The following is a 14,302-nucleotide window of genomic DNA, read 5'->3' as shown; positions in this document are numbered from 1 at the left end:
CTCTGTCCATTTTATAAGGAAGTGGTTTCTTACTGCATGCTGGCCTGTTCTCTCTGTGTTTCAGATGAACTTGAAGAAATGTTGAATCCCATGGGAACCGTCCAGACCAACCCTTACACTGAAAATGCAACAGCTTTGCACATTAGATTTCAGGAATATTCAAAGCAGCCCATTAATTACCCTCCCTTTGATAAGGTAAGGGATGACCTAAAGAGCACTATGCCTATGTGGAAATAACTGTTTTTTCTTTCCTTTCAACACTGCCTTTTCCAGTGAATTCCCCTTTTCCTGCCTTTTAGTCACTGTACTGCAGTTTGTTAAACTTGCACTGCATGAGTGGCAGTGCTTGACTTCAGGGTCTATTTTGAAGATGTACACTTTTAAAAGTGGTCTCTACATGGTCTTTTGAAGGTCAAAAGCAAATCAGTTTCCTGTATGAATGGTTTTACAAAAAGCTAAATTTATCAGCTATTCTGGAAACCTTTAAACTGTTCTTGCCTGTGATCTATAAAGATCTGTTCTCTCTTGGTACAAATGTGTGTTAGGCACTCTTTGGGACACTGCCCTGTGAGCTCAAGTCCTTTAAAAGATAAATGGACTCTTAACACTGTGTGCAAAGGGATTTCTGAAGGTCTGCTCTTGGAATAAATCCACTGAAGTGGCCCTGCAGTTTTCTACAGATGAAGATAAGAATCTGTCTAGAAAGGAAGTGTATATTTGGAATACACATGGTTATTTCTGTAGTGTGAAGGATAGATGGAAAACCATTTAGAAACTAGCAAAAAAGGCTAAGTCCTGGAAACAAGTAATGAAATAAGTCTTAAAACAGACTGCTAATTTTACATTATAAAAGTCAGGCTTAACTCATGTACACATTAGTCTGAATTCTGGTTTGGGGAAAGTCAGTAACAACCTACAGAAATTGGTTCTTTTTCTTTTTGGAGGATTTTGCACCTTCAGGAGGTGTGAACAACAAGACTGAAATTACCAAGTTTTATCATTTTGCTCAAAGGCAGATTTGGCATTTAAGGTTCATAAAAATGAAATCAAATAACAAGATAGCATTTCTTTTGTTTCAGTTGGGGTTAATAGTGTTTCCCCTTCCTTGTCATCACAGTACTTTTTCTTTTATTCAAACAGCATTGGAAATGCAGTAAGAGCTAAACCAGTACTGACCAATTGCTGTTTATTTATGGCTAACCAGTTAATGCTTCATAGTGGACATATTTTATCCAGTTTTGGTATTACTTTAAGTTTTTTACTCATTACACTTATGAGTATTTAATTTTTAAAGAAAAAAATGAATGTACATATTAGACAGACTAAGTAAAAGTGTGTCTCTTTAGTAATCACATATTTCTTCTGGCTCTGGTGTTTCTTTTCTTTGTCCCTGCAATACCAAGTTCTCAGGAACTTAAAAGCCTGGGCTGAATGCAGCCAATATTTTACTGGGTGAGGCAGAGTGTAGTGACATTAAGGTGGGGTCTAATGGTCTTCATCCCTCGTGACTTTCAGCTTCATTCAACTCAATCTCCTAAAGATCCTCTTGGTGAAGGTTCTGTTGAATGAGGAGGGATGTTGCAGCTGCTGGAATTACATCAGCTGAGGATCTGTCTCTTACAATGCTCCAGCTGAGACTTGCTTGTTCTATGGCTTTTTCTCATTTTCCCAGTGTTGTTGCTGGTTTCTGCCAAGAAAACAAAGAACGAGATGCCAGATTTGTGTTTTGAGAAACATAATGTGCAAAAATAGATGGATCTTTTCAATCATCCCATCAACCTGCTTGCACAGCGGGCTGTGCAATGCTGCTTGCACCGTGAGGAGCTTTTTGGGGCTGAGGGAGAAAAAGAGCCTGGAGCAGGGATAAGAAACTTGTCTGAGACAAGAGCCATGTGTGGGGCTGGTCCATGGCCAGTGCTGCAGGCACATCATGGGGCTCGGGTTCACAGAACAAAGCTGGGCTTGCAAAGACTTTGAAAATTTATTTGCACACAGAGAAACTCTGCAAAGCAGGGGGAGGAGAGAATCAAACGTAGAATTAGGACACTGTGGTTTTGTTTATGCATGTTTTCACACACAGTATGTAAATAAGTTTTGTGGCCAAGTAGCAGATGTAATACATGATATTAATGAGAGTTTCATACAGAGAAAAGAAATAAAACAAGTTAGGATGCCTTTCTAGGGATTTTAGCTGCTGGGTATTTATGCTCTGATTATTGCAGTCTTTTGTTGTTTCTTGTGTTGTCTGAGGAAAGACAACACAAGTCTTGATGGGCCTGTGGCTCCCAGACCAGCTGGGGTGCTGTTGTATTCCTGGGTGACAGGAGAGGCAGAGCTCTCAGGGAAATGAGATGCTGGAGTTCCTTAGACTTTTTTCTTTATTGAGATTTTATTTCATGATATCATTGTTCCTTGAAGCAGCAGCATCAGACATACCTGGCCAGCATTGTAACACCTGGCTTGGTTGCAGTAATGTGCAAAATGCACTTTGAAGAACTGCATTTACTTCTAGACTTAATTCTCCGTTATGGGTTATTGCCTGAACTTCAAAAACCAAGACAAATGTTCAAAAGGAAAAAAAAAAAGGACAGGAGATCCAACATCTAGAGAAATACATGGACACACTGACTGAGATCATATGGGCAGTCTGAGAGCATGGTGAAAGGACTGGGCTTGTGGGTTCTTACTGGGATTGAGGGCTAGAAGCATGGATCCATGGGCATGGAAACTGTGCCCTTGGAAATTGCACAAGTAGAGGGGAGAAAGCAAAGGGTAAGTTAGAGTTGAGGAATTGATTTTCTGTGATGAAAAATGAGGAGGAAATGCAGAAACAGAAAGCAAGATGTCATCAGGAAGGCTGTTTAATTTAGCCCAGGAGTGATGAAAAAGGAAATAATGGAGGTCATCCTAAGCACTGCTGTTCCTGATCTCCCTGGTCCTGCAGGTGGGAAAGGGGACACTACACATAAGTCCATGTTATACCACTGGATATACAAAACTACCTAAAAGATAGCAACATTTCCTTATCTGCTTTCATTTCTGTAATGCTTATTCTAGCAATGTGGTCACATTTGGGGTTAAATCTAATGTATTTAAAACCAACTTCTTGCAGATACTTGAAAAGGCAGCTGAGATTGCAAGAAACAGTGACAATGCTGCAATGGCGGTGAGCATCATCTAAAGACTATTTTAAAATTAATTTTCTGGGTTTATTTATTTCTTATCTTCTGCATCAGTCTAGAAATAAATAAGTCAACTGCTCAAATAGTAATTCTACTGGCTCTGTTATCTTACATAATTCACTTTGATAAACTGCTTTAAAATTCAGATATATATGTGCTTTTCCCAGTATATTCTGGACTTGTCTATATTTTGTCAAAAAGCTTTACGTACTCTGAATTTGGAAGACAGCTAAGATTTACATTAGAGCTGAAAAACAGTTTAGGACTAGAAGGTCAAAATAAATGTATGTCTACTTGGCAAATGTGTTTTCTTTTGATTGTTGCAAAAGTATTTTTTCATTGCTAATGAGAAGAAATTATTATTTATGTATCTAAATTTGCTCATTTGAAAAATAGAAGAAAGTATATGCCTCCTAAATGAGAGTGCTCCGTGTTGGAGTTGAAAAACAGAAATATTGCCATCTAGCGTCCTTAACTCTAAAGTTGACTTATTTTTTTCAGAAAGTTCTGCACACTGCATTTGGAATCTGTTATTTACAGTGTCTACAGTAAGGAATCTGAGAGAAAGGCACAGTGGTGATTTCCCTGTGTTTCATGAGTTTTTATCTGATGTTCTTTCTGCTGTAGGGTTGCTGATATTTGAGATACCATACCAGACTCTTCCTGAATTGATCACATTATACGTGTCTCATTTCCTAGGGTCGAGGTGGTAAGAAGTTTTATGTTGTGCTAAAAGATATAATGGAAAGAGATCCTTTATCTCAGCTTTGTGAAAATGAAATGGATCTCATTTGGACTTTGCGATATGACTGTCGTGAAAATTTCCCACAATCGTTGCCAAAACTGCTGCTCTCTTTAAAGTGGAACAAACTTGAAGATGTTGCTCAGGTAAGGGAAAAGACAATGTTGGTGGGGAAAAAAGCTTCAATTAAATCATCAGGAAATAGGATTTCTTTCCCAAGTGTAGCCAGTTTGAAATGGTGCTGTTGTGCAAGCTGGAGCTCCTTGTCTAACTTCTACAGCCTGGACACGTAAAGAACTTATTCTCTCAAAAAAACCTCCATAAACCAAAACCAAAATGCATTTCAGGGGTCCTCTGAATGACAACAAAAACACATTTACACAGGCTGATGCTCAAATTTGATGCTAAAAGGAAGAATTTCCCAGATTCATCCAGTGCAGCCCTGTGCTCCAGCATGGTCAGCCTGTGAGTTGGGAGTACCTCCACCTCTGGAGATTCCATAGGCTCTGGGCAAAAAAGTCCAGTGCTTGACCACCCTCACAGCAAGAATGTTTTTTATAAGGCTATTCTAAAAAAAAAAACTTTGTAAATGAAGATCTGAAATAAAACTTCTTGTGAAAATTGTTAAACTGCTTAAATACTATAAAATCCAGATCTCAGACTGGGTAATTAAAACTCACCAAGGGAGACAGATATGAGACCCACCAGTGCTACAAAACACATGATTCCCATCCAGTCTCTTTAAAATAATAGTCTCTTTAAAATAACTTTTAAGGACATGAGGCTGGTGCTGTGATACAAGGTGCATTTTCAGTAAAATTAGTTCACTTGTTTGCTGCACAGATGTGCAAGGTTATTTCACTACACTGTAAAGAAGTTGGTGTTGCTGCCTTTTGCTGTATTTACTCAAGTAGAATCCAACTCTTGGGGCACTTTTGGAGAATAGGTTGAACTTTAATACAGGAAAAATTATATGAGCTCATAGTAGGACCATCCCTGCTTGATAGAATGGTTTTAAAAACAATAAAGTAACAGGTTTCTGGATTGGAATTGAAAGGTTTTAGTCAGATTGTGTACAGTGAAGTTTGAGTCAGACTATGAAGTCTGGCCCAAGTTACCAAGCACTGATGTTGTTCTGGTCTTCCTGACAGAATTCAGATGTAAATGATGCTCACCTTCTTGTAGACCACTACACTGAGATAATGTTCATGTCTTTCCCCAAGTCTCATTTTAAAAATTTTCAACTACCTTTTTTGATTTTTATAAACTCAGAGCTAAAAAGCATTTGCTGTGAAGGGTTATGACTGATTGTAGAAAACTATTGCCCCTTAGTTTTCTGACCTTCACCTGTTACAGGCTATGTGTTCTTGGAAGAAAAGGCAGCCAATCCATGAAAATCCATCTTCTGTCTATCCATTTTATGATTTTTGTGATTATCCAGTCAGGCTCCTAGTGTGCTCCAGCAGAGAGTTCATTTTCTGCTGCATCATTCCTCCCAGCTAGATGTGTAAGTTTAGTGAACTTCTGAAAATAAATGGAATTTCATCCCAGCTCCTTGTCTGTGCCATGAACACTACACTAACAAAATGGAGCACCCACACATTCCTTGCTCACTTGTGTTCTTTCTTGTGCAAGAATCCCCTTCCTTAGTAGTTCCATTACTTCTGAATTTATTGTTCGTTATTCAAAGTTGTCTGGAAATCAAAACTGTAGAAATACAAGCAGGCACTTCTTTACACCTTAAAATATGTGAAGGAAAAGGCATTCTGAGTTCTGGGGCTTTAAAATATGGCCCTTGGGGCAAGTTTGAAAACTTACTTGGAGTATGGATATTAGCTGACAGCCCAAAGTCCTTTACACTTGGAAACATTAAATATTATATTTGCATAAAACTTTTTATTTAAACAGATGGCTGAAAATATGTTGTTGTCTTGTTACTGTGTACTTTCTGGAAGGAATATAGTATTTATGTTTGCTTATCTATAGACAATAGTGCAGTTTATATCATAATATTGGTTTTGGCAGTGTGGAGAGTCTCTGAAAAATGAGATCTTACCTTAAACATGCTGAATATTTCTGTAGTACATAAATGTGTCAGTGCTCCTAATGATTTACCTTTTCAGGTAAGGCAAGACAGCCTCATTCATTTTAGGAATTCCAAAATGATCAGGATTTATAATTTACTTCCCCTTAAAATGAAATCCTTGCTGTACTAGCTGTAGTTGTCTGCTACAATGTGCATGCTGTTGTACCAAAAGTTGTTTTAATGCCCATATTTAGATGTACTTCAGTAAGTCTTGACACTTCAAGAAGGAAGTTCAAGAAACCCCTAACACAATACAACAAAGCAACAAAACTCCTCAAAGAAGCAATCAAACATCAGCTGTTTATAAGAAAAAGCAATCAAACATCAGGTGTTTGTAAGCAAATGGACTTAATAACTATTAAGCTGTTTTTATTTAATGCAGCTTAAAAATAGTAAGGCTCTTTTAGAAGTGGATTCTCTCATATTTGATTGTAATTATCTCTCATCTGTTAGTTCAGTGGTCCCTGAAGTTATGTTCAGTGGACTCAAGCATCTTTCCTGAATTATTTACTATTATGTACCAAGCCGTTGTTGGATTTGCAGGATTTTAGCAGAGTGGTTGCATTGCAGGAATTGCTCTTACTGCTACCATAACCTCCCTGCTCAGCAGAGTAGCAAAACTTGTTATGAGAATTCTCAGGCAGTATTTATTCTCAAAGCAGAATTAAAACAAAAAAAATTTTTTTTTAAAAATCCACTTGCTTTCAGTGAAGTGACACCATCATTAATGAGAAGTAGAGAAAGGACAACTGAAATACTGAAAATAATTGGAATAAAAATACTTGCCTGTGCTTAATTGTATTGTCTCATACAGTCTTCTTAGGGAAGAAATTGTGGTTATTTCTTTACAGAAGAAAATATTGATACACCAAGGCCAAATTCATGTTTTCTCTGAAACATGCATTGTTCATTCTCATTGTAACCACCTGTGCAATGATTTCAGCAAAGGGAGGAGCTCTGTATTTTCAGATCTTCTTCCCAGTAAATATACATGCTGTGGACCATGACTTTCACTGCCTGATGTATGAGGCATGTGGGGCCATGTGAGCTCATCTTTTCAGACTATTTCAGTTTCTCCATTTCAATCATTCAGTATTAACAAAATAGCTGTATATTTTTGCTGGTTCTGCACCTGATTTACAAGATTGTATAGAAATTCTGATAGTTTTGTTTTGGAGTCTCTGACTGACAAGCAGAACTGCTGTTTGCATTTTCAGTGTCTGCCTTGTGTATTAAATATGTGCTCAGGGTTAGTATTGCCTGCAGAGTTTCAGTGCCAGCTCTTGCTATGGAAATGTTGGTGGCTGCAGTCAAGACTGGCATCACTGATCCTTGCTGGGTCAGTAGATTTTTGAGTGTATTTTTGAGTGTATTTTTCTGTGGGAATGTGACATCTATGTTTAAAACAGCTTTAGTTTTACTTTACATCATTTGCCCATGGCTTAGCTGGTCCTTTCCTCCACTTGTGGAGTTTCAGCACAGCCCTGGCTTTGTGATGTGATTCATGCCCATTTCTTGCCTTCTGAATGTCACAAAAATGATGACTCAGTTCAGAATCTGCCCCCAAGGTGTATAAATGGTGTTATGAACATGCCTGTTAAATGTGGGCTGAGAATGTGAACTCCTGTTTGTCCTACTGGAACTGGAAGCAGGAGTTGATGGGTGACAGAGTAGAAATAAATGTTTTTCACTGCTCTAAGTCATTATGAAATCAGGAGAAAAACAAGATTTTCTTCATTATTCAGCTTTTATAAGTTGCTATTGAAATATAAAATAACCTGTATCATCTAATTTGTAGGGAATTGTGTTCTTATCATGACTTGTTCCTACAGAAAGAAACATCTTATGCTGTTGATACACTGAATTTATACTAATATGCATTTATATTAATGTGCATTAAAGTGTTTATTTGTATCTATAGTGATACAACTCAATACATATTGCTCTCAGCAGGTAGCTGTGAGCTTCATAACAGTGCAATAAAATCAGATTACTTTGTGAGGCATCTAAATGTTGTTCTCTTTGGTAGTCCAAAGTTATGCATCACTGTATTCTGTAATTTTTTTTCCAGCACATTATTGCATCAGTCTAGAGATTCTTTATTTGTTTTAATACCTAACCTATTTTTTTTTTCAATTTAAGCTCATTAATATTCACAGTGAATGTTCAAAAAGGCTCCATCAGTTGAGGTCGTCAAATGTTTTTGCTAAAGAAAGCTCTCTCTCAACAAAACCCTTTTTTTTAAATCCTTAGTAAAAAACTTTCACTGTTAGCAAAATGGTTATATATTTATGAGAGCACTTTCAATAAAAATAAGAGGTCTTGTGTGTCTGTTGTTAAACCACACATACCAGGTGTTGCCTAATTTTCGTTTACGGTGCATTGTGTCTACATGTGAAGAAATGGGTTTTTCAGACTACAAATAATCTGCATCATTTGAAAGAGTAAGAAAGAAACATAATCAAAAGTGAGCTCAGTTGCCCCTAATGACTTCTCTCCTTTTTACACCCCCCATCCCATGGCAGCTGGTCACCATCTTCCGTTCATGTGAGTGCCTTTATGAGCAGTGTGTCCACCTGTGTCCTTACCTGTCACCTTTTTTTTGGAACAGCTCCAGGCCCTCCTGCAGATCTGGCCCAAGCTGCTGCCCAGGGAGGCTTTGGAGCTGCTGGATTTCAACTACCCTGACCAGTATGTCAGGGAATATGCCGTGGGCTGTTTGAGGCAGATGAGGTAGGTGGGGGTTTCTGGGCTACCAAACTTCATTCTTTTTGCTCACAGGACAAAAGAAGCCAAGAGGAAAGAGCTGAACACACTGCCTGCCATGAATAGGTGGCCAAATAAAGCAGTCTGATTTCTGGCTAGGCTCACTGATGGCTGAATAAAACCACCTTATTCTGACATCTCGTAGGAAATTGTGATTATTTTCCATGTTGCAAGAGAACACCAGTGCACCTTTGTCCCAGAGAGGACTGGGTGTTCATCCCTTTCTTGGGCAAGGGGAGTGAGAAACTCTGAGAGTTTTAATAACAAAGGGAGAAATATTCCTGAGTCAAGTACTGTAACACCTGGCACCCAGCCACCTCTACTCTGCTGTGCCATTTAATAGGAATGGGAGCTGCAGCATGCAATAAATAATCAGAGAATTACTGATTTGGTTTTGATTCACAGAGTTTTCATTCTCTGCACTTCTTCCCTTATTGCATTTCATTTGCTTTCCTCTGTAACCTAGGGCAGGACTTGTGTAACATTATCATTACTGCACATTTCCTGTCCTTGAATTCTGAATTCTCTGTGGTGAATAGTTTAGTGAGTAATTTCTAATGGTCAAGGATAGACATTTGGGGTAAAAAAAATAAATTATTTTGACTTCTTTCAAATCCAAACAAGGGATTTGGCTGCTTAGAATTCTATCCTAAGAATGCATCTGGAATTATTTCCATCTGGAAGTTGCACTAAGTTGTGTGTTGTCCTGCTCTGTGTGATGGAAAAACTGGAAGACTCTTGGTATTGAAACAAATCCTGTAATTATTTTGTCATATGCACCTGAATTTCTGAAATATCACTAATCTAGCTACTCTCTTACTAACTGCTTTTATGTACCTCATTCTAGTGATGAAGAGCTCTCTCAGTATCTTCTCCAACTTGTGCAAGTCCTCAAGTATGAGCCTTTTCTGGATTGTGCACTCTCCAGGTTTCTCCTGGAAAGAGCACTGGGCAATCGGCGAATAGGACAGATGTTGTTCTGGCACCTGAGGTAGGAGATTTTCCTTTCTTCTCTCTGAAACTATTGAGCTGATTGGGCTTTCAAATAGGATTTCTTGAGGATTTTTCTAAATGAGCCATTATCATCATGCCCACAACTCCATTTTTTTATTTTTGATCTATGGATCACACCTCTCATTAAAAATAAATTAAGAGTGGTCTGTAATCTACCCTTGGATGAAACAAATCCAAACTGCATTCAGCTCTGACTACCTGATGAGTTAGGTTTGTAAATACCCCTAGTGTTTGTTTTGGCTGTGGGTGCAGTAAAAGCACAATATTTATACTTCACAGTTGGGAAAAATTATTACTGTTGCAAGTCTAACAGAAAGTAAAAGCTGTTCTGTGTATTCTTGCTACTTTTGATGAGCAGTTTCATGACTGGCAAAAGCCTTTTAGAATGGACTGGAATAGGCTGGATAGGTTGATTAATTAGTTTTAATATTTTTAGGTAAAAAAGAGCAAGTGTTACATGAAATTGTTTTGGAGGATAATTGGCTATGATACAAAGTTCAGTGGTTTGTTTCAAAATGTTTGCCTTCAGGCAAATTGGGCTTTTCCCTTTCAAAGGTTGGAGAATGTGTGGTTTAAAGTCAGCCCTTCAGTGACTTCTCAGAGCTGCTCTGAGTAAAAGGGGGTCCTGAAGCAGGTATTCAATCAGCCCCTCTTGGCATGAGCCCTGCTGCCCCCAGAGCAGTCCTGGGCTGGAAACAAGGATCCTGCATCCAAACTGGCCTGTCCTCCTTGTCTCCAGCACAGAGGCCTTCCAGCATCTCCTAGGAAATACAGAGGGATAGAATACAAGTAAATAAAGGTAGTATAGAAAGTAATCTTACCCCCTAAAGAGTTGCAGCTGGGTTAATTATTAAAGATTAGGAGCAGGCCAGACTATAACAGGCCACAGCTGTAGCTGATAATAAGAAGAGTGTTATAAAAGAGTTGAGGGAACTGGACTCAGTTGGCTGCTGTGAGAAGAAGAAAGAGTCAGTGCTTAGAGGAGTTGCCTACGAGAAACATCAAAGAGACACGAAATTCCAGCAATGTGGAACCTTTGCAATATAATGACAATAGAACTCTTGCAGTATAATGACAACAAGGAAACCTGGCTAGTTTCAGCTACATGACCATGAGGTGTTTCAATGTTTGATGTGCCCGTGAGGTGTTTTACTGTTTGTCCTGGGTGTTTGAGTGGCTGGGAGGGTGCAGTTGTGTGGGTGCTGAGCAGTTTTTCCCCGGCAGGTCGGAGGTTCACATCCCCGCCGTGTCGGTGCAGTTCGGGCTCATCCTGGAGGCTTACTGCAGGGGCAGCGTGGCTCACATGAAGGTGCTGGCTAAACAGGTGGGGACTGCCCTTCCTTTTCCTTTCCTGTCATCCTGACTCAGCCAAGCCTGGAACTGCCATCCCGACTCCATTGATCCTGGGGTGTATTGGCTGCCTTTACAAAGTTGGGCAGTGTGGAGGAGAAGGAGGCGCGAGTGAGACAGGGAATTAAAAGGGCTGAGTGATGGAGCAGCCTCCATGGCACAGAAGGCAGCCAGGGCTGTGGGGCCTCAGGGAGCTGGTTTTACAGTGCTCTAAGACCTGTGAGACACCTTCAGCACTATCTGTGTATTCTGGACACAAGAAACTCTGGATTAACTGAAAAAGAGCTTCTGTGCATTTCAAGTTTTTCTCCCTGTAAGGGTAGCTTGTTCTACATTTTACCTAGATACTTCAGGACTACTTCCTGCAGCTTTTGCTTTTGTTAAAAGGTGTTGCATATTACCCAAATACTCATTTTAGTGTTAATATAGGTCTTTCATTCACACACACACACACAAAGAGAGAACAAAGGAGACCTATGTTTGCTTTTAAATACCCTAATAAGTACTAGAGGTTTGCTTTTGAAAGCACTAATAATTATATCACCAGATCATTAAGGAACACTCACAAATCATGTTTGAAGTCTCTAATGTGGTTTTAATGAGTTCATTTAGATCGTGATCTTAAAAATATTTGAAAATTCATCTCCCTTTGGAGTTCAAGTATCTACAGTATCAGGTCTCAAAGATCCACACAGTGGATGGGTAACTGATGTGATGTTTGTCTGCATTGAAACTGCTTTGGGAGCATTTGGAACAGGGATGTTCTGTTGTGCTCTTTATTACTGCAGCTCACAGGACGTGGAAAAGACCATCTCTTCCATGTGTGCTCGTTAGCATTGTCAAAATCATAAAAAGAGTAGGTGGTGAAATGCTTTAAGCAATAGATGTAAGGTCAGTAAAGTTTTTCTGCACTTTACAGGAAGCAAATGTCAGTACAATCAAAGAAGGGGCAAAAAAATTCCCAACTGTGCAAACACGGAAGAAATTCAAAGTAGAAATACTTCAAAAAGTTCCTGTTTGTACAACACAGGTTCCATTTTGTTCCCTTGTCACTGGTGTTTGTACAGCTCCTAGAATAGTGGAAAAGCAGAGCCCTTTTGGTTTTGACAGATGGCTGACCTGGCAGCTCTCCACTGCCCAGTTTTATAATCAAACTCCATAGAATTTCCACAGCATCCTGCCTGGCAGGGTTCAGGCTGTGGGAGGGGTGAGTTTTGACTCAGCACCTTGTAAGGCAGCCTGAAGCTTCCTTGTATAGAAAAGAGCTTTCATAATTGTTACATTGCTGCTGTTTGCTACAGAATCTGTGCATTGCTCAGCATCTTACTGGTGCAAGCACAGCTGGTTGTTAGAAGAGCTGTTTGGTCAAAAAGTTGCTTAGATGTATTTGTTGTATGTTGTATTAAGTTGTATTTGCTGTATGTGCTATCTAGGTTTGTCAGAGGGCTCTGCTCTGTCAGTGTTACACATTTACATCACCAATTTCCTCAGAGATTTTGGAACAGTAAAAAACTTTGCAAAACAGAAGGGAAAGAAGGAGTTTAGCCCAGCTATATTATTGCAAATAACTGCCTTGACTTTTTACACACTTCTAAGGTAAAAACTTAGCTTAGTTGAGATGAAATGATTTTAAACACCTTAGCCAATTAAAGCTTTTGTGTTCTGCCTGACTTCAGCAGGATTTTAATGACACACATTTAAGACTTTGTTCTGTGAAAATTGTCTGCAAGTGGTCACATGGCCATTCCTTGCTGGATGCATCTTAATGTGAACAATGAAGTATCTGCATCCACAGCTCATCTCCAGCAATGTCTGAGTTTGTTAGAATATGAAATAATCAGTATTTCTGTTACTTCTGTATGTCTAGGGGGCACCTATGTTATGTGCTTTGTTGAAATAGGGAACTAAAAATTGTACTTTGAAGAAGGAATTTGTGTTAATGTGTCATACATTAAAATGCCTCATTCATTTTTTTGGAAATGTTAAGTCGTGCTTTTAAAAGTGACTCAAAGCTTAGGAGCTTTCATCTCATCGTTATGAAAATGGTATTTCTGAAACATGTGCAACTTAATTTCCATCCATTATTTCCATTTTTAAAAAGTTGTAGAATGATTTAATACTTGGTTTTGTTGTGAAATGGGATTTCACATTATCTTACATCTCAAATCAAAGCAGTAACTCTTGATAATAAAATATCTCTTTCAGGTGGAAGCCCTCAATAAAATGAAGACTTTAAATAGTCTAATTAAGCTGAATGCCATGAAGCAAAGCAAAGCAAAAGGCAAAGATGCAATGCATACGTGTTTGAAACAAAATGCTTACAGAGAAGCACTTTCTGACCTCCAGTCTCCTCTGAACCCTTCTGTTATACTCTCAGAGCTGCAGTAAGTAGAGAATGAGCACAATTTCACCATAGCTTTGCCTGGAAACAGTAAAGCAGGAACACATTTCTGTCTGAACTTCTCTGGTTGCATCGTTCAGCTGTGCTGCCACAGGGAACTTGTCCTGTAGTGACAGAAGCTCTGCTGGGCATCTTCTGAGGTTAAGGCATCAGTTAAATTAGAAGACTTTTGTGATCCATGAAAAGTAATACTGTCTTATGAAACATAATACTGTCTTAGTCAACATATTTAAATGTAAGCCTAAAAGTGAATTTGACTGCATTCTTGACTTCTGTTTTTAACAGTAAGCACAAAGGCCACTAAAACTTTCCACAGCACCTAAATATAAAGTCTAAAAATACATGGGAAAGAATATAAAGAAAACTATTTTCTCTGAAAATGAGGGTGCTTGATTTAAGAAGTAGAGATACATTCACCAGTCAGTATCAAATACATTCCACATGTAACAAATATGTTCATAGCTTGGGGAGTGCTCATGACATAGCAGCAGAATGAAAGCAGACAGAGCATTTAAGTACTTCCAGACTGGAAGTCTACCTGTTCTCTTATGTTCTGAACCATGTTTAGATCTTTTCAGGTGAATTATTCCTATTTGACTAAGACTTCTGTCATGTTTTCTTCCAGTGTTGAGAAGTGTAGATATATGGATTCTAAAATGAAGCCTCTTTGGATAGTGTACAACAACAAAATGTTTGGAGGAGATCATGTAGGGATCATCTTTAAAAATGGTGACGGTAAGCAATGCTAGAAACTTTCAGTT

At 38.7% G+C, this 14,302-nt stretch overlaps 1 protein-coding gene across 2 annotated transcripts in view; it reads left to right on the top strand.

The window, feature by feature from the left end:
- Positions 1 to 14,302, top strand: part of PIK3CB (phosphatidylinositol-4,5-bisphosphate 3-kinase catalytic subunit beta) — an 87,638-nt gene that overhangs the window by 61,953 nt on the left and 11,383 nt on the right. For both annotated transcript variants that reach the window (XM_058811959.1, XM_058811960.1), the window contains 8 exons: positions 65 to 195; positions 3,113 to 3,166; positions 3,882 to 4,070; positions 8,622 to 8,743; positions 9,624 to 9,767; positions 11,015 to 11,114; positions 13,346 to 13,524; positions 14,167 to 14,276. In XM_058811959.1, coding sequence (XP_058667942.1) covers positions 65 to 195; positions 3,113 to 3,166; positions 3,882 to 4,070; positions 8,622 to 8,743; positions 9,624 to 9,767; positions 11,015 to 11,114; positions 13,346 to 13,524; positions 14,167 to 14,276 — 1,029 coding nt within the window. The remainder of the gene's footprint in view (positions 1 to 64; positions 196 to 3,112; positions 3,167 to 3,881; positions 4,071 to 8,621; positions 8,744 to 9,623; positions 9,768 to 11,014; positions 11,115 to 13,345; positions 13,525 to 14,166; positions 14,277 to 14,302) is intronic.

The sequence above is a fragment of the Ammospiza caudacuta genome, chromosome 11 (assembly GCF_027887145.1).
Source record: "Ammospiza caudacuta isolate bAmmCau1 chromosome 11, bAmmCau1.pri, whole genome shotgun sequence".
NCBI lineage: Eukaryota > Metazoa > Chordata > Aves > Passeriformes > Passerellidae > Ammospiza > Ammospiza caudacuta.
This window is presented reverse-complemented; position numbering and strand designations above follow the sequence as displayed.